This window comes from Papio anubis, chromosome 20, assembly GCF_008728515.1.
Source record: "Papio anubis isolate 15944 chromosome 20, Panubis1.0, whole genome shotgun sequence".
NCBI classification, from domain to species: Eukaryota; Metazoa; Chordata; class Mammalia; order Primates; family Cercopithecidae; genus Papio; species Papio anubis.
Window position 1 is genome coordinate 23,325,927 of NC_044995.1, and position 27,188 is coordinate 23,353,114.

Sequence of the window (27,188 nt, forward strand, 5' to 3'; positions counted from 1 at the left end):
CTTGAGTCCAGGAGGCGGAGGTTGCAGTGAGTTGAGATCATGCCACTGCACTCCAGCTTGGGTGACAGAGTGAGACTCTGTCTCAAAGGAAAGAAAAGAGTTTTCACTCTAGGTAAACTTATTTGAGTTAGTACTTTTTTAGTTGCAGGTGCCAGAAAATCTAATCCAAAATAGCTTCGGCAGATAAACACACCGTAGTACGTTTCTCCAATAGAATTCTACCCCACAATAAAGAAGGAACAAACCAATTAGCTGGGCATGGTGGCAGGCGCCTGCAATTCTAGCTACTCGGGAGGCTGAGGCAGGAGAATCGCTTGAGCCTGGGAGGTGGAGTTTGCAGTGAGCCGAGATCACGCCACTGCACTCCAGCCTGGGCAACAAGAGCGAAACTCTGTCTCAAAAAAAAAAAAAAAAAAAGAACAAACTACTGGTAAATGAAACAGCATGGGTGAATCTCAAAACATGGTATTGAGCAAAATAAACCAGACACAAGAGACTACATCCTATCTGATTACATTTACATAGTTCAAAAGCAGACAAAAATATGTGGTGATAGAAATCAGTATTGGTTGCCTGGGGATGATGGAAATGGAAATGTTCTGTGTTGTATTTTGATAGGAGTGATGGTTACACAGGTTTATACGTTTGTTCAAACTCTTTGAACTATGTACTTAAAATATGTGTATTTTATTGTATGTGAATTGTACCTCAATGCAAAAAGTGGCTTAGGCAAAGAAGGGAATGAATTGGTTGCTGTAAATGAAAAGTACAGAGGGGTGTCTTCAGGCCTGGCTTGATCCAGGGCTCAGATGACATCGCCAAAGCTGCTTCTCAGCCCAGCCCACCTGGGGTTGGTTCCATGTCTAGAGAGGCACTCTTCTGCTGGTGGTAAGGTGGCTGCACCTGCTCAGTGTCACAGCCTCCCAGGTTCAAGGCCAATGAGGACCTCGTCCTCATGGGTTTCGACTGACCCTTGTCTTCAGGCTTTGGTTTTCCAGCTGGCCAGGCAGAAGTCAGATGTTCTCTCCCTTGGAAAGGATGTTGGGGGAGCATGGATTTACACACACCTCTACCCCTGGCCAGGCCATCATGAGCTATGAGGTGGGAGAGTGGGCTGGCGTCACTGTTCCCCCAAAAGATGTGGGGTGATGGTGGGCAGCCATCACCCTTGAAGGGGTGTCTGGGGGTTGCATGCATTCCCACGGCTCACACTGCCTCACTGTTCATCCTGGAGCAGCAGGAAGGACGGGGTCTTAAATCCCACCCCGACTTTTACTGCCTGCCTGTAGGATCTCAGGTTGCTCCTATAACCTCCTTGCTGCAGAACCATGGGATCCGAGATGCTGTACCAGGGTCCACATAAGCGATCCACCCCAGGAGTTGCCTGTAAAGCTGGTGATGACATGGGGGTTCACGCAGCACTTGCTTTTCTTGGACGTTGACTGTCTGCCCACTCTTCAGGTTTTGGGATTGACGGAAATGTCGGAACCTTAGCGTGGGAAGGGAGTAGACTCTGTGGGGGAGAAAGTCTGACTTCACTGTAGAACTTGTCAACAGCAGCCCCTGAGGTCAGGAGAGCTCAGTTGGCCCCACAGGTGTGAGAGGTATAGCACCCCCACCCCCCACCCCCACCCCCACCCCCATCCCCACCCCCACCCCCACCCCCGTCCCTGGTGCAAACCTTCACTCCGGTTTCAAAGCAGCTCTGTGTTCTGTCGAGAACCAATCCCTGTCTCTGAGTGGCAGAGGCTGTTCTGGAAGCTGTTTGTTCAGGGCTAAGGTCTCGTTATTAGACAAGATAGGGGATGGGGTGAGGAATGTATGGGTGGGGCTGGTGGACCCGCCACCTTGTCCCCTACAGAGCAGCCCCTGGCAGGGGCTAGTAGATGGCTAATAGTTTCTGGTGATGCCAGGGGAGTCTTCTTGGCAGTCTTGTCCAGATTTACCTCTCAGGGAAGTTTCCGCACACGGCCCCGTGTGTGTTTCTTGTGTTCCCCAGCAGGGCCCAACATTCCTACCTGTCAGGAATAAGTAATGTGGTTTCGGGTCCAATTACTCAGTCAAATCTAACCCTAAGTGTTCCTATGCCTTATCTGGAAACTTGACCACATATCTGTGGGCTGGTTAGGGCGTAGTGATTCCAGGCCAGCAGAAGTTGGGGAAAGTATACGAACAGAAAAAACGTTCTTGTCCGTAGTCTGGAACGGCTGCTTATCTGAGCTCTGGGAATGTACATAAAGGAATTATTCAAGCTTCCCTGTAAGATAAACACAGCAGTGGTGATCCAGGTAATTCAGAGGCAAACTGAATCATCGTCATTTTTGGAAGTGGAAAGGCAAAAGACGAACAGTTATTTTAGTTCTTTAATATTAAATTATAATAGCGTAACATTAAAGTTTTCTTTTCTTTTTTTTTTTTTTTGAGATGGAGTCTTGCTCTCTCGCCCAGGCTGGAGTGCAGTGCAGTGGCACAATCTTGGCTCACTGCAACCTCTGCCTCTCGGGTTGAAGCAACTCTGCCACCTCAGCCTCTCCAGTAGCTGGGATTACAGGTGCGTGCCACCACGCCTGGCTCAGTTTTTTGTATTTTTAGTAGAGACGGGGTTTCGCCATGTTGGCCAGGCTGTTCTCGAACTCTTGGCCTTAGGTGATCCGCCCGCCTTGGCCTCCCAAAGTGCTGGGATTACAGGCGTGAGCTACCACACCCGGCCAAAGATATTTTAATCTTAAATCTGAAAAAAGACAAAATTGGTAACCATTTAATGCTTTAAACGATATTAATTTTAAAATCCATTCCAGGGCTGGGTGCCACGTCTCACGCCTGTAATCCCAGCACTTTGGGAGGCCGAGGCGGGTGGATCACCTGAGGTCAGGAGTTCAAGACCAGCCTGGCCAACATGGTGAAACCCCGTCTCTACTAAAAATAGAAAAACTAGCTGGGCGTGGTGGCGGGTGCCTATAATTCCAGCTACTCAGCAGGATGAGGGAAGATAATCACTTGAACCCAGGAGGCAGAGGCTGTAGTGAGCTGAGATCGCACCACTGCTCTCCAGCCCGGCAACAGAAGCCAACTCAGATTCTGAATATCTGTGCAATTTGAACTGGGGGAAAGCGTCCTTGCGAGATAGGGAAAATTAGGTTGTGGGGCTATGTGGGGGACAGGTGGTGGTGACCTGCTGGGAAATGAGAATGAGAAGTCTTTTATTTTTATTATTATTTTAACATTTTCATCATTCTTTGTAGAGACAGAGTCTCGCTCTGTTATCCAGGCTGGAGTGCAGTGGTGCAATCGTAGCGCACCACAGCCTCAAACTCCTGGCCTCGAGCGATCCTCTGGCCTCAGCCTCTCAAAGTGCTTGGGATTACAGGCGTGAGCTCCCATGACCATTCTGGCCAAGAATGAGAAATCTTTCTGGAAGGAGAATACTGGGATTCCTGAGGAGGTTTCCGCTATAGATAACTCACATCTCCCTCCCTGGGGTCCAGGCCATGGGTGTGGCTTGGGCAGAGGTCGGGGAGGCCAGGTATGTGCAGGCCTGAGATGTGACTCATCGAGAGAGAAAGGGCAGTCTCTTCACCACATAATACTGCCTGCCACACGGCTCCCAGGGAGTAACCGCAGTGGGCAGGGCCTAGAGATAAGCGTCAAAGAGGAATGTGGTCCTAACTCAGGTCCTGGGGCTTCTACCTGTCTAGGGTGGGAAGAACACCATTAAGTTAAAAATGCAACTTTTATTCTGATCTTAAACTTTTAGCATGAAACGTTGTAATCCAAATACCCCAGGGCATCATGGTCAGAGAACACAGACAGACAATTTGTTGAAAAAGAAATTAAAGTGTTAAGATTATATGGAAAAACCTTTACATTCACTGTTGTAATAAACATACACATTAGAAGAATGAGCTATCTATTTTTGCATGTCAACTTGGCAGAGATTAAAAATCATCACTTTCAACTAGACAGATAAAAAGACAACCCAGTTTAAAACTGGGCAAAGGAGGGCTGGGCGTGGTGGCTCACGCCCGTAAGACCACCACTTTGGGAGGCAAGATAGGCAGATCACTTGAGGTCAGGAGTTCAAGACCAGCCTGGCAAAAAATGGTGAAACCCTGTCTCTACCAAAAAATATAACAATTAGCCGGACATGGTGGCATGCACCTGTAGTCCCAGCTGCTCAGGAGGCTGAGGCAGGAGAATCACCTGAACCCAGGAGGTGAAGGTTGCAGTGAGCCGAGATCACACCACTGCAGCAGTCCAGTCTGAGTGACAGACTGAGACCCTGTTTCAAAACAAACAAACAAAAAATGTGCAAAGGATCTGAATTGATATTTCTTCGAAGAAGATATACAGTTGGCCAATAAGTTCATGAAAAGATATTCAACACCATTAACTGTCAGGGACACACTTTTCAAAACCACAGTGCGAGACAGCACACACATAAGATGGCTGTAATAAAAAAGACAGACCAGCACCTGTATTGGTGAGATGTAGATGGATTGGAACTCTCATGCTGTTAGTTGGATTGTAAAATTGTATAACCACTTTGAAGAGTCTGATAGTTCTTCAAATCATTAACATAGAATAAGTCATATGATCTAGACCGGGCACAGTGGCTCACGCCTGTAATCCCAGCACTTTGGGAAGCCAAGGTGGGCGGATCACTTGAGGTCAGGAGTTTGAGACCAGCCTGGCCAACATGGTGAAACTCCCCTCTCTACTAAAAATACAAAAATTAGCTGGTCATGGTGGTGCACACCTGTAATCCCAGCTACCTGGGAGGCTGAAGCAGGAGAATCGTTTGAGACAGAGGTTGAAATGAGCCGAGATTGAGCCACTGCACTCAAGCCTGGATGACAGAGCAAGTCTCTGTCTCAAAAAAACAAAAACAAAAATAAAAACAAAACAAAACAAAATCCCATCTGATCTAGAACTTTTATTTCTACATTTAAGAGAAACAAAAGCATATGTCCATATAAAACCTTGTACGCACATAAACAGCCTTATTCGTAATAGTGAAAAAGTGAAAACACTCCCCATGCCCATCGTATGATGAATGGATAAAGTACACAAGTGTGGTGTATCTATATAATGAAATCTTATTCAGGGACAAAGACGAAGTTCTGATACATGCTACAACCTGGTTAAACCTTGAGAACATCATGGCAAGTGAAAGAAGCCAGATGCAAAGGCCACATATTATATGATTCCGTTTATATGAAATAATCTTGAATAAGCAAACCTGTAAAGACAGAAAGTAGATTTGGGGTTGGCTAGGGCTAGGGTTAAGGGGAAAAGGAAATGGGGAGTGATGCTAATGGCTACTTTCTTTCTTTTTAGGGTGATGAAAATGTTCTAAAATCAGATAGTGGTTGGTAGGTGTGGTGGCTCATGCCTGTAATCCCAGCACTTTGGGAGGCTGAGGTAGGCGGATCACTTGAGATCAGGAGTTCAGGACCAGCCTGGCCAACATGGCGAAACCCCATCTTTACAAAAAATACAAAAATTAGCTGGGTGTGGTGGTGGGCACCTGTAATCCCAGCTGCTTGGGAGGCTGAGGCAGGAGAATCACTTGAACCTGGGAGGCAGAGGTTGCAGTGAGCTGAGATTGTGCCACTGCACTGCAGCCTGGGTGACAGAGCAAGACACCATCTCAAAAAAAAAAAAAAAAAAAAAAATCAGATAGCATTGATGGTTCTGTAACTCCTGAATATACTAAAAACAATGAATTGCTTATTTTAAAAGGGGAAAATGTATGGTATGTGGATTATATCTCCATAAAGCTGTTATTAAACAAAAAAGTAGGTGAGGCGCAGTGGCTCACACCTGCCATCCCAGCCCTTTGGGAGGCTGAGGCAGGTGGATCACTTGAAGTCAGAAGTTCAAGACCAGCCTGGGCAACATGGCGAAACCCTGTGTCTACTAAAAATAGAAAAATTGCCTGGACATGGTGACATGCACCTGTAGTCCCAGCTACTTGGGAAGCTGAGGCATGAAAATCACCTGAACCAAGGAGTTGGAGATTGCAGTGAACCAAGATTGCACCACTGCACTGCGTCCTAGGCGGCAAAGTGGGACTCCGTCTCAAAAAAAAAAAAAAAAAAATTGTAGATACTCAGTAACAGTGAGGGGGAAAGCAGTCACAAGGGTGTGTGTGCCTTTCTGTCCTGAAGGATGATTGGGCTGGTCCATGGGTAGCCCTAAAGAGGTTTGATCTTGTAACTCTGCCCCAGAGATAGGTCTTTACTTAATTAATTAAATTTTTTTTTTTTTTTTTTTTTGAGACGGAGTCTCGCTGTGTCGCCCAGGCTGGAGTGCAGTGGCCGGATCTCAGCTCACGGCAAGCTCCGCCTCCCGGGTTTATGCCATTCTTCTGCCTCAGCCTCCCGAGTAGCTGGGACTACAGGCGCCCGCCACCTCGCTCAGCTAGTTTTTTGTATTTTTTTTAGTAGAGACAGGGTTTCACCGGATTAGCCAGGATGGTCTCGATCTCCTGACCTCGTGATCCACCCATCTCGGCCTCCCAAAGTGCTGGGATTACAGGCTTGAGCCACCGCGCCTGGCCCTTAATTAATTTTTGAGACAGTATCTCACTTTGGTTGCTGAGGCTGGAGTACAGTGTTGCAATCTCGGCTCACCACAGCCTTCACCACCCAGGTTCAAGCGATTCTCATGCCTCAGCCTCCTGAGTAGCTGGGATTACAGACGCCCACCACCACACCTGGCTAATTTTTTGTATTTTTAGTAGAAACAGGGTTTCACCATGTTGGCCAGGCTGGTCTCGAACTCCTGACTTCAGGTGATCCACCCGCCTTGGCCTTCCAAAGTTCTGGGATTATAGGCGTGAACCACAGTGCCTAGCTGAGACCTTGTCTCTAAAATAAATTAAATAAATAAAATAGAAGGAAAGATCAATTCACAGTGGCTGTTTTGCAATTGTGTTATGAGCGACTTTTCTTTATACTTTTCAGTATTTTCTACATAGATGCTTTGTTTTCAGAAAAGATTATTTTTGAAGTTAAACATTTTCCATTATATTAAACCCTGTCATCATTTTTAGAGTGGCCGACCTCTGAAGGGGCATCTCTTATTTTTCCTCAGGGCTGTAATCCCCTTGCACAAACCGGCCGGAGTAAATTGCAGAACCAAAGAGCTGCTTTGAATCAGCAGATCCTGAAAGCCGTGCGGATGAGGACCGGAGCGGAAAACCTTCTGAAGTAGGTGTCTTCCGGTTTCCCTGCCTCTCCTGAGTCCTAGCCGTCTGTTCCCTAAACTCCCAGGCCAGGCTCTTGGTTTCAGCTTTGGGTTTCCTCCTCATTTCTGGCATCTGGAGCCGTCTCTTTCTTGCCTAGAACTTGACTATGTTGAAAACAGATATTTTACCCTGCCTGTTTGTGTGTTTGGGAATTGGGTGGGTGGGAGTTAGATGCAGATGGTGTGGCGTTTGTCTTCAATTCAGTCAGCCATCTTGATGGGAAGCCCAATTTTTGTCTTGAGGTTTGTTTTCTGGCTTTCTCTGGGACTTACCTATTTTCTCCACTGCCTGACACTATGCCTGGTGCAGAATCTGCTTGGTAAATGTTTATTGAATATATAAAGGAAAGAAAAGCAGAAAGGAGGGAGAGGGGACATTTCTATTGCCAGTGTCCACCTTACTAATGAGAGGGCTCTGTACACCCCCGTGCTCTAGGGCACTCATTAGTATGCTGTGGTGGTAAAACAGTTACTTATCCAGCAGAGAACTTGGGGAAGCCTTATCTGTGTCTAGACCTCTATAAACCCTCTCCAGGCAACGAAATGCAGCAAAAGACAAAGTGCCAGCTGCCTTCTGTTTACAAAGAGTGCAGAGTTTCTTTTTCCTTCCGAGTTCTACTGGTGACTCGTTACCCCCGTGCCACCTTTTTGTTTGTTTGTTTGGAGACAGTCTTGCTCTGTCACCCAGGCTGGAGTGCAGTGGCATCGGCTCACTGCAACCTGTGCCTCCTGGGTTCAAGCGATTCTCCTGCCTCAGCCTCCCGAGTAGCTGGGACCACAGGTGTGCACCACCATGCCTGGCTAATTTTTTGTCTTTTTAGTAGAGACGATGTTTTGCTATGTTGGCCAGCCTGGTCTCAAACTCCTGGCCTCAAGTGATCCATCTGCTTCCACCTCCCAAAGTGCTGGAATTACAGGTGTGAGCCACCGCGCCTGGCCCCATGCCACCTTTTTTTTTTTTTTTTGCTCTTCAGATGGAGTTTCGCTCTTGTTGCCCAGGCTGGAGTGCATTGGTGCGATCTTGGCTCACACAGCTACCTCTGCCTCCCGGGTTCAAGCAATTCTTCTGCCTCAGCCTCCTGAGTAGCTGGGATTACAGGCATGCGCCACCATGCCCTGCTAACTGTGTATTTTTAGTAGAGATAAGGTTTCTCCATGTTGGTCAGGCTGGTCTCGAACTCCTGACCTCAGGTGATCCACCTGCCTCAGCCTCCCAAAGTGTTGGGATTACATGCATGAGCCACCACGCCCGGGCTTCATGCCACCTTTTATAATGTGTAGTCGAGGTGGGCACCACACCTGCTGCCCAGGTGAGTGAAACAGATGCCTCCTGGGGCCTCAGGAAGAGACGTGGAGTGCCTTTGGGGACCTAGAACCTGAAAACCCAGCAGAGATGGGGTCTAGCCTGCCTGCTTGAAACTGCAAGTCCCTTGGAGCTTCCTGGGACTTTCAGGGATTCCAGGGGCGAGGGTGCCAAAATGTCTGCGAGGATATTGATCATGGGTGTTCCCAGTGGGTTAGCTTCATCGTTGGAGGCCTTGGAGGAACCTGGAGCCTTCCTGTAGAGGTTGTTTGGAAAAACAGAATGTTTGCAAAAGAGCCACAAGGCTCTGAGGCTCCCAGCCGCTGGTCACAGACTTGAGTGAACGGCGGGATCACCTCCTCCACGTGGGCTGCTCCCCTGAGCACTCAGTCAAGCAGGAGGAGGGGCTCTGATCATGACCCTGGGGGCAGTTCATTTCTGAACGGGTCTGTGTTTACTCCTTAGGAAAGACCTCTGAGATGTTAAGAGGAGAAAAGAAGAGTTCAGGGCAGCACACCCTGAGTGTGTGTGTATGTTTAATGGATATTGTACATATACAGGCATGGTGGCTCACGCCTGTAATCCTAGCACTTTAGGAAGCCGAGGCAGGTGGATCCTTTGAGGCCAGGGATTGAGACCAGCCTGGCCAATGCAGTGAAACCCCATCTCTACTAAAAATACAAAAATTAGCTGGGTGTAGTGGCGTGGGCCTGTAATCCCTGCTACTTGGGAGGCTGAGGCATGAGAATTGCTTGAACCCGCAAGGCGGAGATTGCAGTGAGTTAAGATGGTGCCACTGGACTCCAACCTGGGTAACAGAGCAAGACTCTGTCTCAAAAGATAAAAGAGGATGTTGCACATATGTTTTTGTGTATGCACAAAAGGACCAAGGTAGAAGCTGTTAGCAGTCAGTTCTTTGGGGGCAAGACTGGGGATAGGGGTAGAGGTGACTGAGTTTTCATTTTATCCCTGTCAGTGTTTGAATGTGCTTCCACCAAGTGCATGAGTTATTTTTATTTATTATTGTGAAATACTTCAGCGGTCCAGAAGAGTTATATAAGCAGCCCTCTTGAACCACCCACTCCATCAGGCAAAGCAATGCTACTCCTGTGTCGGGCTTGGTTTAGTTTTGTTTTGAGACAGGGTCTCGCTTGTTGCCCAGGCTGGAGTGCAGTGGTGCAATCACAGCTCACTGTAGCCCCAACCTCCTGGGCTCAAGCAGTCCTCCTAACACAGCCTCCTGAGTAGCTGGGACCACAGGCATGTACCACCGTGCCCGACTAATTTTTATTTTTATTTTTGAGACGAAGTCTTGCTCTGTCACCCAGGCTAGAGTGCAGTGGTGGGATATCGGCTCACTGCAACCTCTGCCTCCCGGGTTCAAGCGATTCTCCTGCCTCAGCCTCCTGAGTAGCTGGGACTACAGGCGCCCGCTACTGTGCCTGGCTCATTTTTGTATTTTTAGTAGAGACGGGGTTTCACCGTCTTGGCCAGGCTGGTCTCGAACTCCTGACCTTGTGATCCACCTGCCTTGGCCTCCCAAAGTGCTGGGATTACAGGCGTGAGCCACTGTGCCCGGCCAATGCCCAACTGATTTTTAAAAATTATTTGTAGAGACAAGGACTTGCTGTGTTGCCAAGATTGTTCTCGAACTACTGTCCTCAAGTGGTCCTCCTGCCTCGGTCTCCCAGAGTGCTGGGATTACAAACATGAACCACTGTGCCTGGCCTGTGTTGCTTTTGTTACTCACGGAATACCTGAGGACTTGAGGTCCTGGGTGGGAAGTTTGTCTGGGAACCTCTTCTCCAGCTCCTTTTGCCACTGGGTGCAAAGGAGGTTGTTACTGGAGGAGTCTGGGAAAAATATTGTAGCATTTTGGCTTTTAAAAAGTCAAGCCGTGTCCCCGTCCCAAGACAAGTCTGGACATGGGAATTGTCCGCTCCCATAGCAGAGAGGAATTCATGTCATCTGTGTAACGTGGGCGAGGGCCCCTGATTTTGGGACTCCCTGCCATGTGCTGGGAAGGCTGTGGTGTGTTTTGTGGCCTAGGGTTCTGGTTGGCCCTTAGACAGGCCTGCTCTGTGGCTGAGGGGGCAGATGGGTAGCCTGGATGCTGTGTGGCTTTCCTAGGAGTGGACAACAATTGATTTATCTATTCATAGATTCATTGAGCACCTTCTTTTTTTTTTTCTTTTTTTTTTTGAGACGGAGTTTCACTCTCATTGCCCAGGCTGGAGTGCAGTGGTGCAATCTTAGCTCACTGCAATCTCTGCCTCCCAGGTTCAAGTGATTCTCCTGCCTCAGCCTCCCAAATAGCTGGGACTATAGGCACGTGCAAGCACACCCGGCTAATTGAATTTTTTAAATTTTTAGTAGAGACAGGGTTTCACCATGTTGCCCAGGCTGGTCTCAAACTCTTGGCCTCAAGTGATCCTCCTGCTTTGGCCTCTCAAAGTGCTGGGATTTCAGTAGTGAGCCCCTGTGCCTGGCTATTGAACCACCTGTTAAGTGGCAGGCACAGTTGAAGTGCATGAAGATCAGGCGAGGCCCTGCTTTTATGATTTCTCTTGTTGGGGGATGGGAGGACACCTTTAAAGGCAAGTAAACAAATCAGATCACCTAGGGAAGTGATGTTTTCTAGGGAATAATGAACTTTGAATGTCATAGAGGTTGGCCCAGGGCGACCAGCCTTAGAGACAAAGGGTGGTCGGAGAGGCCCCTGTGAGCAGGAAACTTGGGAGTTTCTCAGGCAGGAACTAGGGCAATTTTGTGCGCCTTGTTCTCTTTTAACGACACCAGCAGTCACCCTTTCTGAGGCCCGAGTCTGGCTCAAGCTCATTGTTAAACTGGCAGTGGTTTGGTTGGCAGGGGTAGGGGTGGGGGTTGTTAATGATTCTCACAGTGGCCTAAAGGTTCAAAGTGCCTCTTGCTGGAGAATGTTGTCAGAGGAAACCCTGAAGGTATTTATTAATCTGACTCAACAAGCACCAACGGTTTCCCGAAAACAAATAGGGCATTTTGCCAAGCTCTGCTGTGGCCCCTCAGTGTCCCTGGGCAACCCATTACGTGGCTGTCCCCGCGGGCCATGGGTGGTTTCAGTTGTAAATTAGGCTCTGCTTCCCTTCTGTTTGTCTTCTGGTTCCCAGGTGTCCTATCGCAGCACCTAAAGGAAGGTAGAACCGTTGGAATAGGGGTGGGAGATGTTTGGAAATGTCCCCAGAAATGCAGGAATGGAAATGGGGGTGCTGAGCCCTTACCTGAGGGCTGTCGGAGGGTATTGTAGCTAGGCAGGCACTTGAAAAACCAGATTTTGTGATCCTTCAAAGTCTTCCCGTCTCTGATCCATTCGAGCCGGGAGTCCATGAGCTTCCTGGACTTGTGTTAGGAAGCCATCAAATATTTCAAATGTACTTTTTTTCAGGTTTTGTTTGTTTGTTTGAGACAGTCTCATTCTGTCTCCCAGGATGGAGTACAGTGTTGAGATACCAGCTCACTGTGCAACCTCCACCTCCTGGGTTCAAGCGATTCTTGTGCCTCAGCCTCCCGAGTAGCTGGGATTATAGGCATGTGCCACCATGCCTGGCTAGATTTTGTGTTTTCAGTAAGATGGGGTTTCATGGTGTTGGCCAGGCTGGTCTTGAACTCCTGACCTCAGGTGATCCACCTGCCTCGGCCTCCCAAAGTGCTGGAATTACAGGCATGAGCCACCATGCCTGGCCGTACTTTTTCATTTAGTTTCATTTTCAATGAGACTTTTTCATTGTCTCAACCAGAGACGATATTCTATCTTCTTCCAGCTTCCTTCCCTTGAGGAAAGCTAGGGTAGAAACATGATGAAGTTTATGTGAAATTGAGGCAGTCTTTGTGAAATTTAAAGCAGGGCCAGGCGTGGTGGCTCACATCTGTAATCCCAGCATTTTGGGAGGCCGAGGTGGGTGGATCACGAGGTCAAGAGATCGAGACCATCCTGGCCAACATGGTAAAACCCCCGTCTCTACTAAAAATAAAAAAATTAACCGGGTGTGGTGGCACGTGCCCATAATCCCAGCTACTCTGGAGGCTAGAGGCAGGAGAATCGTTTGAACCTGGGAGGTGGAGGTTGCAGTGAGCGGAGATCGCACCATTGCACTCCAGCCTGGCAACAGAGCGAGTCTCCATCCAAAAAAAAGAAAGAAAAACAGGTTGCCTAGTTTTAACTAGTGTTAGTTAACTAGTTCTTTGAACAAAGCAGGTCATTTAACCTGTCTGGGCTTCAGGTTCCCCTCTTGTGCTGAGAGTTTTTGGGCTAGATCAGAAGTGACCTGCTCCGAGGTTTACAGGGTTCAGGTGGGCTTGAAATGAGTGAATGGGGCTGGATTCTGTGCTGTGAGACAATAGGGAATGGTGGGGACTGTGGTGAAGTGCACAGCATATACCCTCTCTGGATGAGGCAACTGCAGTTTGCCTCATGGAGGGTAGGGCCAGAGTTACTGTATCTTCTAATTTTTTTTTCCAGAAGTTAGGAATATATATATATATATATAGTTATATATATATATATTCCAATATATATATATATAACAGATTGTTATATAATCCAATCTGATTGTTGGATTTTTTTTTTTTTTCTTTTTGAGACAGAGTCTTGCTCTGTCACCCAGGCTGGAGTGCAGTGGCGCGATCTCGGCTCACTGCAACCTCTGCCTCCCGGGTTCGTGTGATTCTCCTGCCTTAGCCTCTTGAGTAGCTGGGACTACAAGCACGCACTATCACGCCCGGCTAATTTTTGTATTTTTAGTAGAGATGAGGTTTCGCCATGTTGGCCAGGCTGACCTCAAACTCCTGACCTCAAGTGATCTGCCTGCCTCAGCCTCCCAAAGTGCTTGGATTACAGGCGTGACCCACTGTGCCTGGCCGATGGTTGAATTTTTAAGTTTTGGGGACTCGTTTCAGAGAGGGGATAGTAACACCCTGAGAGCCAGGTGAACAAGTCCCTCAGGTCTTCAGTTTGTGACCCCTGGACAAGGGTGATGACATTCTGGGTCAGGAGTGACGTGGAATGGCCTTGACTGTCATGAGTGACTTGAGGTTAATGACAGCTCACACTGTCAGTTGTGGGAGGACTGGTGTGTGTCTCTGGTGGGGTTTGCAGGCCCTCCATAGCCTTTAGGGCTGATACCAACTCCAAGGCCCGCCTTCCTCCATCGAGAGGCTGGGAGCAGATGTCCTGCCGGTCTGGCAGCCACCTCAGCAGGGGATGGGACAGTCCTCACTCCAGCCTCCCGAAGCCCTGGCAGAGCGGGATTTGGGATCAGATGGACTAAGGCTAAGCTGCTCTAATAAGGTTGCTGAAGCTGTGGCAAGTCACTGTGTCAATGTGGTGCTTATTCCTGGAAGGACAGCTTCATGAAAAGACTTGGGAGAAAAAAAATTACACTAAAACAAATGGGGACAGAATGCAAAATACATATGTATTATTAAAAAAAAAAAAACTTTTTAGGCCAGGCGCGGTGGCTCAAGTCTGTAATCACAGCACTTTGGGAGGCTGAAGCGGGCAAATCGTTTGAGGTCAGGAGTTTGAGGCCGGCCTGGCCAACATGGTTAAACCTTGTCTCTACTAACAATACAAAAATTAGCCACGCGTGGTGGTACACATCTGTAATCCCAGCTACTCGGGAGGCTGAGGCTGGAGAATCCCCTGAGCCCAGGAGTTCCAGGCTGCAGTGAGCCGAGATTGCGCCGTTGTACTCCAGCCTGAGTGACAGAGTGAGACCTTGTCTCTTAACAAAAAGAAAAGGAAATGAGCTGGGCGTAGTGGCGTGCACCTGTAATCCCAGCTACTTGGGAGGCTGAAGCAGGAGAATCGCTTGAACCAGGGGGACGGAGGTTGCAGTGAGCCGAGATCATGCCACTGCACTTCAGCCTGGGTGACAGAGGGAGACTCTGTCTCAATAAATAAATAAATAAATAAATAAAATTTTTATATTTATTCATTTTGAGGTAGGGTCTTGCTGTGTTGTCCAACCTGGAGTTCAGTGGTATGATCACAGTTCACCGCTGCCTCAACCTTCTGAGCTCAAGCTATCCTCCTGCTTCAGCCTCCACAGGTGTGTACCACCACACTAGGCTAATTTTTTTTTTTTTTTCCTGAGATGGAGTCTTGCTCTGTTGCCTCCTGGGTTCAAGTGATTTTCCTGCCTCAGCCTCCCTAGTAGCTGGGATTACAGGCATGCACCACTGCCTGGCTAATTTTTATATTTTTAATAGAGAGGGGGTTCACCATGTTGTCCAGGCTGTTCTCAAACTTCTGGCCTCAAGTCATCCACCCACCTCAGCCTCCCAAAGTGCTGGGATTACAGACATGAGCCACCACACCTGACTGGCATTCAGTCAATTTTAAAAATTTTTTGTGGAGACTGGGTCTCCCTATGATGCTCAGGCTGGTCTCAAACTCCAGGACTCAAGCAATCCTTGTGCCTAGGTCTCCCAGAGTGCTGCGATTACAGGTGTGAGCCACTGTGCCTATTTATTTTTTGAGAGAAGGTCTTGCTCTGTTGCCCACACTGGAGTGTAGCAGTGCAGTCCTAGCCTACTGCAGCCTCAGACTCCTGGGCTCAAGTGATCCTCCTGCCTTAGCCTCCTGAGCAGCTGGGACTATAGGCGTTTACCATCATTCCCAACTAATTTTCATTTTCAGATTTTTTGTAGAGATGGAGGTCTCCCTATATTGCGCAGGTTGGTCTTGAACTCCTGGCCTCAAGTAATCCTCCTGCCTCAGACTCCTAAGATTGTGCCACTGCACTCCAGCCTGGGCGACAGAGCAAGACTCTGTCTCAAAAAAAAAAAAAAAAAAAAATTAATTTTCTTAATTACTATATTTTGCAAGAATCAATATTATTATCTTTTTTTTTTTTTTTTTTGAGATGGAGTCTGGCTCTGTTCCCAGGCTGGAGTGCAGTGGCATGATCTCGGCTCACTGCAAGCTCCTCCTCCGGGGTTCACATCATTCTTCTGCCTCAGCTTCCCAAGTAGCTGGGACTACAGGCACGCACCACCACGCCCAGCTAATTTTTTTGTATTTTTGGTAGAGACGGGTTTTCACCATGTTAGCCAGGATGGTCTGGATCTCCTGACCTTGTGATCCGCCCGCCTCAGGATTATGGGTGTGAGCTACTGCGCCCGGCCCGATATTATTATCTTTAAAGCAAAATTGAGGAATGCCTTTGTTCTCCATGGGATATCTGGACACTCCCAGGTCTGGGTCTGTTTTAGTAAACATTATTAATTTGTTCCCTTTGCTGTAAACATCTAGAGGCTAGGAATGGCTAATTTTCTGAGAATGCAGCCCAACAAGTCTCAGCCTCATTTTCCAGCCCTCACTCAAAATGGAGTCACTTTGCTTCGAACACCTCTGACATACACCTGTGCTAGCAACGAAGCTCAGACTCCAGGGTCGTTTTCTGAATCATGGTTGCACCAAAGGTCAGCATGACAGAAAGCAACCCTGAGGCCCCACCTGGCTGCCAACAGTTTTCACAGTGACCAACGTAAAGAGTTCTACATCTTAAGGGCAACTCATTGATTTGTTGGAAATGTATCTAAACCTTTTTTTTTAGGCCAGGTGTGGTGGCTCAAGCCTGTAATCCCAGCACTTTGGGAGGCCGATCCTCAAGAATCACCTGAGGCCAGGAGTTCAAAACCAGCCTGGGCAACATGGTGAAACCCTGTCTCTACTAAAAATACAAAAATTGGCTGGGTGTGGTGGCTCACGCCTGTAATCCCAGCACTTTGGGAGGCAGAGGCAGGTGGATCACTTGAGGTCAGGAGTTCAAGACCAGCCTGGCCAACAGGGTGAAACCCCGTCTCTACTAAAAATACAAAATATTAGCTGGGTGTGGTGGCACACACCTGCAACCCCAGCTACTCGGGAGGCTGAGGCAGAGAATTGCTTGAACCTAGAGGTGGAGGTTGCAGTGAGCCAAGATCGTACCACTGCACTCCAGCCTGGGTGACAGAGCAAGACTCCGTCTCAAAAATAAAAACTAAACTAAAATAAAAAAATGTATTTGTTTTAGAGACAAGGTCTCACTGTGTTGCTTCGGCTGGTCTTGAACTCCTAGCCTCAAGCAATCCTCCTGCCTCAGTCTCTCAAAGCACTAGGATCATAGGCATGACCCACTTCACCTGACTTTCTTGCAAATCTTTTTTTTTTTTTTGAGATGGAGTCTAGCTCTATTGCCCAAGCTGGAGTGCAGTGGTGCGATAATCTTGGCTCACTACAACCTCTGCCTCCCAGGTTCAAGCGATTCTCCTGCCTCAGCCTCCTGAGTAGCTGGGACTACAGGCGCGTGCCACCATGCCCAGCTAAGTTTTGTATTTTTTTTTTTTTTGAGACGGAGTCTCGCTCTGTTGCCCAGACTGGAGTGCAGTGGCGCAGTCTCTACTCACTGCAAGCTCTGCCTCTTGGGTTCACGCCATTCTCCTGCCTCAGCCTCCCGTGTAGCTGGGACCACAGGCGCCGCCATCACACCCAGCTAATTTTTTGTATTTTTAGTAGAGACAGGGTTTCACTATGTTAGCTAGGATGGTGTTGATCTCCTGACCTTGTAATCTGCCCACCTCGGCCTCCCAAAGTGTTGGGGTTACAGGCGTGAGCCACCATTCCCGGCCTTGTGGCAAATCTTAAATAAAAAATCGTTGCCAGGCTAGGCGTGATGGCTCACACCTATAATCCTAGCACTTTGGGAGGATGAGGCAAGAGGATTGCTTTGTCTTAGCAGTTTGAGACCAGCCTGGGCATATGTTGAGACCCCTGACTCTATTAAAAAATATATTTAAAAAAAAAAAAACACCAAAAACTGTTTTGCCAAGCTGGGATGGGGGAGACATGGCAAATTTATATATAAAGGTGGAAAAATAAAGAGTTGGCATTATGTGGAAGCTCTCCAGGGATTTTGGTGGGATTCTTAGGGTCTCAGTTTTATTTATTTTTATTTTTATTTACTTTTTTCTTTTTTGAGATGGAGTTTCCCTCTTGTTGCCCAGGCTAGAGTGCAATGGCACGATATCAGCTCACCGCAAGCTGTGCCTCCTGGGTTCAAGTGATTCTCCTGCCTCAGCCTCCTGAGTAGCTGGGATTACAAGTGCCAGCCACCATGCCCGGCTAATTTTGTATTTTCAGTAGAGATGGGATTTCTCCATGTTGGTCAGGCTGGTCTCCAACTCCTGACCTCAGGTGATTTGCCCACCTTGGCCTCCCAAAGTGCTAGTATTACAGGCGTGAGCCACCGTGCCTGGCCTATTTTACTTTTTATTTTTTTGAAATGGAGCCTCCCTCTGTTGCCCAGGCTGGAGTGCAGTGGCATGATCTCTGCTAACTGCAACCTCCGCTTCCCAGGTTCAAGTGATTCTCCTGCCTCAGCCTCCCGAGTAACTGAGAGTGCAGGCATGCACCATCATGCCCAGCTAATTTTTGTATTTTTAGTAGAGACAGGGTTTCACCATATTGGCCGGGCTGATCTTGAATTGCTGACTTTAGGTTATCTGTCTACCTTGGCCTCCCAGAGTGGTGGGATTACAGGTATGAACCTCCGTGTCCCGCCTTAGTTTTTTTTTTTTTTTTTTTTTGAGACGGAGGGTGGCTCTGTCACCCGGGCTGGAGTGCAGTGGCCAGATCTCAGCTCACTGCAAGCTCCGCCTCCCGGGTTCCCGCCATTCTCCTGCCTCAGCCTCCCGAGTAGCTGGGACTACAGGCGCCCGCCGCCTCGCCCGGCTAGTTTTTTGTATTTTTTTAGTAGAGACGGGGTTTCACCGTGTTCGCCAGGACCGCCTTAGTTTTTATATTTAAGTTGAACCTACTCTGGTGCTGAGAACCAATCAGCTCCCTGGCTGCCCAGAGGGAGTAATCTTCACTCTGTCGTTTGTTCTTCCATGAACTGAAATTTGTTCAGCGCCCCCATGATGTGGAAAGGGCTATGCCACGTTCCAGGAAAAAAATACCCAGAGAAAGAAGGCTCGTCCTCTAGGAATTATAATTGTTTATCTTCCCTTAAAGTGGATTTGAAGTACCTTAACACATTCATACAACATGTAAGATTTAAATCAGGAGTGAATGAAGATATGAAGGCAAGAGAAAGAAGAATAAAGGAAAGATTTAGCTGGAGGTAAGGCTAGTGCATGCCACAAAGTCCTATATACTTTGTGAAATGTGAGTCGTGGTTTGTCTCTGAGCTTCCTGGCAGACAATAGGAGGAAGGGAATATATTTGGAACACATTTTATATTCACTAGCCAAAAGGAAACCCATTTGTAAGAAGAAATGAACCCATTCCTGATACTGAGGGATGGGAGGATTCCCGCTGCCCCAATCCTTGTGAACATTATCAGCTACACAATCAGTCGTTTTCTCAATAAGCTCTTTGTAGCACAGCTGCAGATTGTGACCTGTGGTGTGTAATGACATCAATTCATTGCGTTGCTGTGGCATAATAAAAGATAAATATTTGGTCTTTATCCTGTTCCTGTGTTCCTGGCACAGAGCTCCTGAGTGATAAAGTATCTTTTGTATGCTAATGAGATCCCTCTTGGTGGGAGGCTTTAGAATGGATGCTGATCCCTAGAAAGCCCAAACCATGGTGAGAGGGCTGGAACTTTCAGCTCCTCCCTCTGTGACCTCTGGAGAGGGGAGAGAGGCTGGAGATCCAGCTCAGTCACTAGTGGCCAATGATTTAATCATCTATCCTTAATGAAGCCTCCATTAAAAACCCTGCATTAGGCCGGGCACGGTGGCTCACGCCTGTAATCAGCACTTTGGGCAGCCGAGGTGGGTGGATCACCTGAGGTCAGGAGTTCGAGACCAGCCTGGCCAACATGGCAAAACCCCATCTCTACTAAAAATACAAAAATTAGCCGGGCATGGTGATGGGCGCCTGTAATCCCAGCTACTCGGGAGCCTGAGGCAGGAGAATCACTTGAACTTGGGAGGTGGAGGTTACAGTGAGCTGAGATCGTGCGCCTGTATTCCAGCCTGTGGGAGAGAGCGAGACTCTGTCTCAAAACAAAAACAAAACAAAAAAAACCTGCCTTAGCCAGGCACAGTGGTGCATATCTGTAGTTCCAGCTACTCAGGAGGGTGAGGGAGGATCACTCAAGCCCAGGAGCCCAGGAGTGGAGGCCAGCCTGGACAACATAGCAAGACACCAACCATCTCTACAAAAAACAAAATAAGGCTGGGCGTGGTGGCTCATGCCTGTAATCCCAGCACTTTGGAAGGCTGAGGCGGGCAGATTGCTTGAGCCCAGGAGTTTGAGACCAGACTGGGCAACATGGTGAACAAATATAAAAATTAGCTGGGTGTGGTGGTACAGGCCTGTAGTCCCAGCTACTTGGGAGGCTGAGGTGGGAGGATCACTTGAGCCCTGGAGGGCGAGGCTGCAGTGAGCCGTGATCACACCACTGCACTCCAGCCTGGGTGACAAAACAAGACCCTGTCCCCAAAATAAAAATAAAGTAAAATAAACCCTAAACGATGAGGTTCAGGGAGCCTCTGGGTTGGTGAACATGTTGAGGTGCCCGGAGAGAGCATGGAAGCCCTGCCCCCTCCCACCATAACTCGCCCTGTGTACATCTTCCAGTTGACTGTTCCCGAACTGAATAACATAAACCAGTACTGGTCCTTCAGCTGCTTTCCTATGTTCTGGGAGACGTTCTGGTGAATTACCAAACCTGAGGAGGTGGCAGTGGGAACCCTTGATTGACAGCTCATCAGTCAGAAGCACAGGTTTCCCCCCCGCCAGGATGTGTGACTGGTCCCTAAAATGGGGGCAGCTTTGTGGGACCGGGCCACTACTCTGTGGGGTATGTGCTTACCCCAGGAGCTGGGGTCAGAATCGAATTGAATTGTTGGATACCCAGTTGGTGTCTGATAATCAGAGAATTGGAGGGTTGCAGACATGATTTTTTTTTTAAAAGAAGTTATTAAGCGGGCGCAGTGGCTCAAGCCTGTAATCCCAGCACTTTGGGAGGCCGAGACGGGCGGATCACAAGGTCAGGAGATCGAGACCATCCTGGCTAACATGGTGAAACCCCGTCTCTACTAAAAAATACACACACACACACAAAACTAGCCGGGTGAGGTGGCGGGCGCCTGTAGTCCCAGCTACTCGGGAGGCTGAGGCAGGAAAATGGCGTAAACCCAGGAGGTGGAGCTTGCAGTGAGCTGAGATCCGGCCACTGCACTCCAGCCCGGGCGACAGAGCGAGACTCCGTCTCAAAAAAAAAAAAAAAAAAGTTATTAGAGTAGAATAGAATACCCTGGAATGGATCACGCCTATGACTTTTTTGAGACTTTTGTTGAAGGGGCATGTGTCTGTGTGTGTGTGTGCATGCATGTACTGAGTTGTAAAATAAAATATTTCTTTTTTCTATTTTTCGTGATGGAGTCTCGCTCTGTCACCCAGGCTGGAGTACTGTGGTGCAGTCTCAGCTCACTGCAACCTCCATCTCCTGGGTTCAAGCGATTCTCATACCTCAGCCTCCTGAGTAGCTGGGACTACAGGCATGTGTCACTACGCCTGGCTAATTTTTGTCTTTTTAGTAGACACGGGGTTTTGCCATGTGGCCCAGACTGATCTTGAATTCTTGGCCTCAAGTGATCCGCCTGCCTCAGCCTCTCAAAGTGCTGGGATTACAGATGTGAGCCACTGTGCCCGGCCTACAATGTATTCTTACTGGTGTCATAGCCATACGCACACACAAATCTCTAAATTGATGAAATTCACCAAGCTGAGCTTCCAGTATCTTATTGTCTGGGGGAGTCCAAATGTGCACGGGTGCAATCAGGTGACCGGTGGCTGGGTTTTCATCAGCAGAGGAGGGGACAGAGGTCAGATACTCATAGTTTCTCCCGATGGCCGGGAGCTCTTGGCTAATGAACCTCAGGCTTCCTCATCCGTGAAATGAGGGTGATTCTCTACCAGTCTAAAGTTCACCAACGCGTGCTCAGCACAGGCCTGGCTTACAACCTGACTGTTACTGTTTCTGTTATTTTAGTGGTGATTCCTAATCTATAACACGAGGGAGCATCTATAAGGCCTTTGAGTAGGTTTCAAAAGCTCTGCTTGAAAACTTTTTTTTTTTTTTTCTGAGAGGGAGTCTCACTCTGTTGTCCAGGCTAGAGGAGAGTGGTGCAGTCTCTGCTCACTATAACCTCTGCCTCCTGGGTTCAAGCAATTCTCCTGCCTCGCCCGGGCGCGGTGGCTCAAGCCTGTAATCCCAGCACTTTGGGAGGCCGAGACGGGCGGATCACGAGGTCACGAGCTCGAGACCATCCTGGCGAACACGGTGAAACTCCGTCTCTACTAAAAAATACAAAAAACTAGCCGGGCGTGGTGGCGGGCGCCTGTAGTCCCAGCTACTCGGGAGGCTGAGGCAGGAGAATGGCGTAAACCCGGGAGGCGGAGCTTGCAGTGAGCTGAGATCCGGTCACTGTACTCCAGCCTGGGTGACAGAGCAAGACTCCGTCTCAAAAAAAAAAAAAAAAACAACAACAATTCTCCTGCCTCAGCCTCCTGAGTGACTGAGACTACAGGTGTGCACCACCACCCCCAGCTAAGTTTTGTATTTTTAGTAGAGATGGGGTTTCACCATGTTGGCCAGGCTGGTCTCAAGCTCCTGGCCTGAAGTGACCCACCCTTCTCAGCCTCCCAAAGTGCTGGGATTACACGCGTGAGCCACTGCATCCAGCCTGGATACAGATTCTTTGTTAGATATATAATTTGAAAGTATTTTCTCCTGGTCTGTGGCTTGTCTTTTCATTTTCTTTTTTTTTTTTGAGATGGAGTTTCGCTCTAGTTGCCCAGGCTGGAGTGCAGTGGTGCGATCTCAGCTCACTGCAACCTCCGCCTCCTGGGTTCAGGCGATTCTTCTGCCTCTGCCTCCCGAATATCTGGGATTATAGGCACACACCACCACACCCAGTTAATTTTGTATTTTTGGTAGAGATGGAGTTTCACCATGTTGGTCAGGCTGGTCTCGAACTCCCAACCTCAGGTGATCCACCTGTCTTGGCCTCCCAAAGTGCTGGGATTACAGGCGCGAGCCACTGCCCCTGGCCTTCTTTTTTCTTTTTCTTTTTTTTGAGACAGAGTCTTGCTCTGTCACCAGGCTGGAGTGCAGTGATGCAATCTCGGCTCACTGCAGCCTATGCCTCCTTGGTTCGAGCGATTCTCCTGCCTCAGCCTCCCAAGTAGCTGGGACTACAGGTGCCTGCCACCACCCCCAGCTAATTTTTTGTTTGTATTTTTAGTAGAGATGGGGTTTCACCATATTGGCTAGGCTGGTCTGGGATTACAGGCGTGAACCACTGTGCCTGTCCCCGATTTCTTCTTTTATGGATTGTCCTTTTCATGTGTAGCTAAGAATATTTTATCCAACCTAAGGTCACGAAGATTGCGTCCTATATTTTCTTCTAGAAGTTTTAGAGGTGTAGCTCTTGTTGCAGTCTGTAACCTGTTTGGACAGTGTTTGTAAATGGTGTGCCATTTAGATTTAGGTTAATTCTTACCTATTGTGCAGAAAAGAGTTCACCTATCAGGCCCAGAACTGCTCTCCTTAGAAAGCCCTGCTTGTAAGACTGGCCTTTGGCTGGTGTCTAGAAACTTCGATTTTAGAAGTGTTCTCATCATTCCCAGACTGATAAGATTGACTGACTGTGCCTGAACTGTTTGTACAAATGGTATGGTTTATGTGGAACCACTTGCTTTCCTTCTGGGAATCCAGAATTTTGGAGCATGCTGGGCAGAGGTGCCTATGCTATCAACCCCCAGTAAAAACCCTGGACATGGAGTCTCTGAGCTTCCCTGGTAGATGTCATTTTACGTGTGTTGTCACAACTCCTTGCTGGGGGAGTTAAGCACGGTCTGTGGGATTCCACAGAGAGAGGACCCCTGGAAGTCTGGGCCGGGCCTCCTCGCAATTTCACCCTATGTGCCTTTCCCTTTGCTCATTATGCTTTGTGTCTTTTGCTGTAGTAAACCATAGCCATGGCTTTTGCAAGTCCTCCTAGATTAACATTGAACTTGGGGGTGGTTTTAGGGACCCTGACGTACCTATGGATGTCAACCTGCTTTAGCACTATTTGTTGAAACAATAATCTTTTCCACATTGAATTGATTTGGCACTTTTGTTCAAAATCAATTATAAAGATTTACTTATGTAAATGTAAACATTTATTCCTGGACTCTTATTCTGTTTCATTGCCTATCTTTATGTCGGTACCACGCTATTTTGATGACTATGGCTTCTTAGTAAGTTTATTTTTTATTATTTATTTATTTATTTAAAAAAATTTTTTTTTTTTGAGACAGTCTCGCTCTGTCGCCCAGGCTGGAGTGCAGTGGCCAGATCTCAGCTCACTGTAAGCTCCGCCTCCCGGGTTCATGCCATTCTCCTGCCTCAGCCTCCGGAGTAGCTGGGACTACAGATGCCCACCACCTCGCCTGGCTAGTTTTTTGTATTTTTTAGTAGAGATGGGGTTTCACTGTGTTAGCCAGGATGGTCTTGATCTCCTAACCTCGTGATCTGCCCGTCTCAGCCTCCCAAAGTGCTAGGATTACAGGCTTGAGCCACCGCGCCCGGCTATTTTTTTTTTTTTTTTTTTTGAGATGCAGTTTTGCTCTTGTTGCCCAGGCTAGAGTGCAGTGGTGCGATCTTGGCTCACTGCAATCTCCGCCTCCTGGGTTCAAGTGATTCTCTTGCCTCAGGCTCCCAAGTAGCTGGGATTACAGGCGCCCGCCACCACGCCTGTCTAATTTTTTGTGTTTTTAGTAGAGATGGGGTTTCACCATGTTGGCCAGGCTGGTCTTGAACTCCTGACCTCAGTTGATCTACCCACCTCAGCCTCCCAAAGTGCTAGGATTACAGATGTGAGCCACCATGCCCAGGCCAGCTTCTTAGTAAATTTTAAAATCAATATAAGTCTTCCAACTCTGTTCTTATTTTTCAAAATTGTTTTGCCTATTGCAGGTTTTTTTTTTTTTTTTTTTTTTTTTTTGCATTTCCGTATGAATTTTAGGATCAGCTGGTCGATTTCTATTAAAAAGGTTAGTGGGATTTTGATTGAGGTTGCAATGAATGAATGTACCAACTAAGGAGGCTTGACATGTTGACAGTAATGAGCCTTCCTATAACATGGAATAGCTCTTCTTTTACTATATCTCCAGCATTGTTTTGTAGTTTTAGGTTTACATGTCTTGTGATTCTTTTGTTTATTCCTGAATATTTTATTCTTTTTGATGCTATTGTGAATGGAATGGTTTTCTCAATTTCAAGATTGTTCATTGCTAGTATATAGAAATAGATTTGGCCAGGCATGGTGGCTCATGCCTGTAATCCCAGCACTTTGGGAGGCTGAGGCAGAAAGATTGCTTGAACCTAGGATTTCTGGACCAGCCTGGGCAACATAGTGAGACTCCATCTCTACAAAAAAATACAAAAATTAGCCAGCATGGTGGAGTGCACCTGTAGGCCCAGCTGCTTGGGAGACTAAGGCTGGAGGATGGCTTCAGCCTGGGAGGTTGAGGCTACAGTAAGCCATAATGGTGACATTGCATTCCAGCCTAGGTGACAGAGTGAGACCTTGTCTAGAGAAAAAAATAAAAGAATTGATATTTGTATATTGATTATACCCTGTGACCTTGCTAAATTTATTAGTACTAATATTTGTTTTATGGATGCATTAGGATTTTCTATATATAAGATAATACCATCTGTGAATAAAGACAGTTTTATTTCTTCCTTTCTAATCTGGATGCCTTTAATTTCTTTGTTTGCCTCATTGATTAGAAATAGCAAAAGCAGGCATCTTTGCCTTGTTCCTGATGAGAAGAGAAAAGCAGTCATTCACCACTAAGTGTGATGTTAACTGTGGGGTTTTTGTAGGTATCTTTTATCAGATTTCATGAATTCTTTTTTATTCCTACTTCATTGAGAATTTTTATTATGAATCTGGGATGGATTTTGTGACATAGCTTTTTCAATATCTGTTGAAGTCACCATGTGTTTTGTCCTTTATTCTGTTAATATAATATATTGATTGATTTTCAGATGTTAAACCAACCTTGCATTCCTGGGATAAATCCCACTTGGTTATGGAGTATAATCCTATTTATATGTTTCTAGGTTTGGGTTGCTAATACTAGTCTCATAGAATGAATTGGGAAGCATAACTTCTCCCTTCATTTTCTCATTCAGTTGTTTTATTTTACTTTCTATCTTATATGTATATATTTTTATATTTTATTTCATCTTATTTTATTTTATCTTATTTTAGTTTTTAGAGACAGTGTCTTGCCCTGTCACCCAGGCTGGAGTGCGGTGGCATGATCACAGCCCCCTGCAGTATTAACCTCCTGGGCTCAAGCAATCCTCCAGCCTGGGACTACAGGCATGTACCACCATGCCCAGCTAATTATCCATTTCTTTCTTTTTTTTTTTTTTTTTTTTTTTTTTTTTGAGACGGAGTCTCGCTCTGTCGCCCAGGCTGGAGTGCAGTGGCCGGATCTCAGCTCACTGCAAGCTCCGCCTCCCGGGTTCACGCCATTCTCCTGCCTCAGCCTCCCGAGTAGCTGGGACTACAGGCGCCCGCCACCTCGCCCGGCTAGTTTTTTGTATTTTTTTAGTAGAGACGGGGTTTCACCGTGTCAGCCAGGATGGTCTCGATCTCCTGACCTCGTGATCCGCCCGTCTCGGCCTCCCAAAGTGCTGGGATTACAGGCTTGAGCCACCGCGCCCGGCTCTTTCTTTTTTTAAAACAAATTTTATATTTATTTATTTTGATTTCTCCTACCAAAAGGAATCATTCATTTCTTTTCAAGTGGATATCTTATGGTGTTTTAGGGCATGGCTGGGAGCAGTTTTGTTTTCTCTTTTCAAGGCTGATTTTTTGCAGGATGTCATAGAGTTCATGTCTGCAACTCACAGTGTCATTGCCTGTGTCCCCAGCTCCAGGTACTGGCAGGTGTGCTGCAAGCTGGGCAGGCGCCCTGTGTCCCTGGGATACCTTACCCGACACTCCTGACCCTCCTCTGCAAGCTGTGCCATGATCCTCCCTGCAGGGACTGGGGATTGGGTCTGCTCACCCAGAAGCCGGGATACCTGGCTGAGGGCACTTCTCTCCCTCTTCTGTTTGAACAGAGTGGCCACGAACCCAAAGGTGCGGGAACAAGTGCGGCTGGAGCTGAGCTTCGTCAACTCAGACCTGCAGATGCTCAAGGAAGAGCTGGAGGGGCTGAACATCTCGGTGGGCGTCTATCAGAACACAGAGTAAGTGGGAGCAGCACACCTTCCAGAAGCCTCTGAGCCAGAGATTCTGTGTACATCCAGGGTGCTGCACAAAGAGGCCAGATAGGGTTCTAGACTAGGTGTGGCAGCCCCCACTTTGAGAGTGAGAGAACCATCAGGTTTGGGGTTGAGCAAGGTGCTAGACTGGAAGGGATGAGTCTATTTGTTGGAACATACCTGCAGTGTTGGACAAAAAGGCATTTGTGAGGCCAGGCACGGTGGCTCACTCCCGTAATCCCAACACTTTGGGAGGCCAAGGCGGGTAGATCATCTGAGGTCAGGAGTTCGAGACCAGCCTGGCCAACATGGTGGAACCC

At 47.7% G+C, this 27,188-nt stretch overlaps 1 protein-coding gene across 2 annotated transcripts in view; it reads left to right on the plus strand.

Annotated features, from left to right (window-relative positions):
* Positions 1–27,188, plus strand: part of RHPN2 (rhophilin Rho GTPase binding protein 2) — an 87,032-nt gene that overhangs the window by 14,404 nt on the left and 45,440 nt on the right. The window contains exons 2-3 of one of the 2 annotated variants that reach the window (XM_003915290.2): positions 7,099–7,214; positions 26,725–26,853. In XM_003915290.2, the coding sequence (XP_003915339.2) occupies positions 7,099–7,214; positions 26,725–26,853 (245 nt within the window). Of the gene's footprint in view, positions 1–7,098; positions 7,215–18,380; positions 18,697–26,724; positions 26,854–27,188 lie in introns of those variants that run through there. The other variant, XM_009194094.4, reaches the window with a different exon arrangement.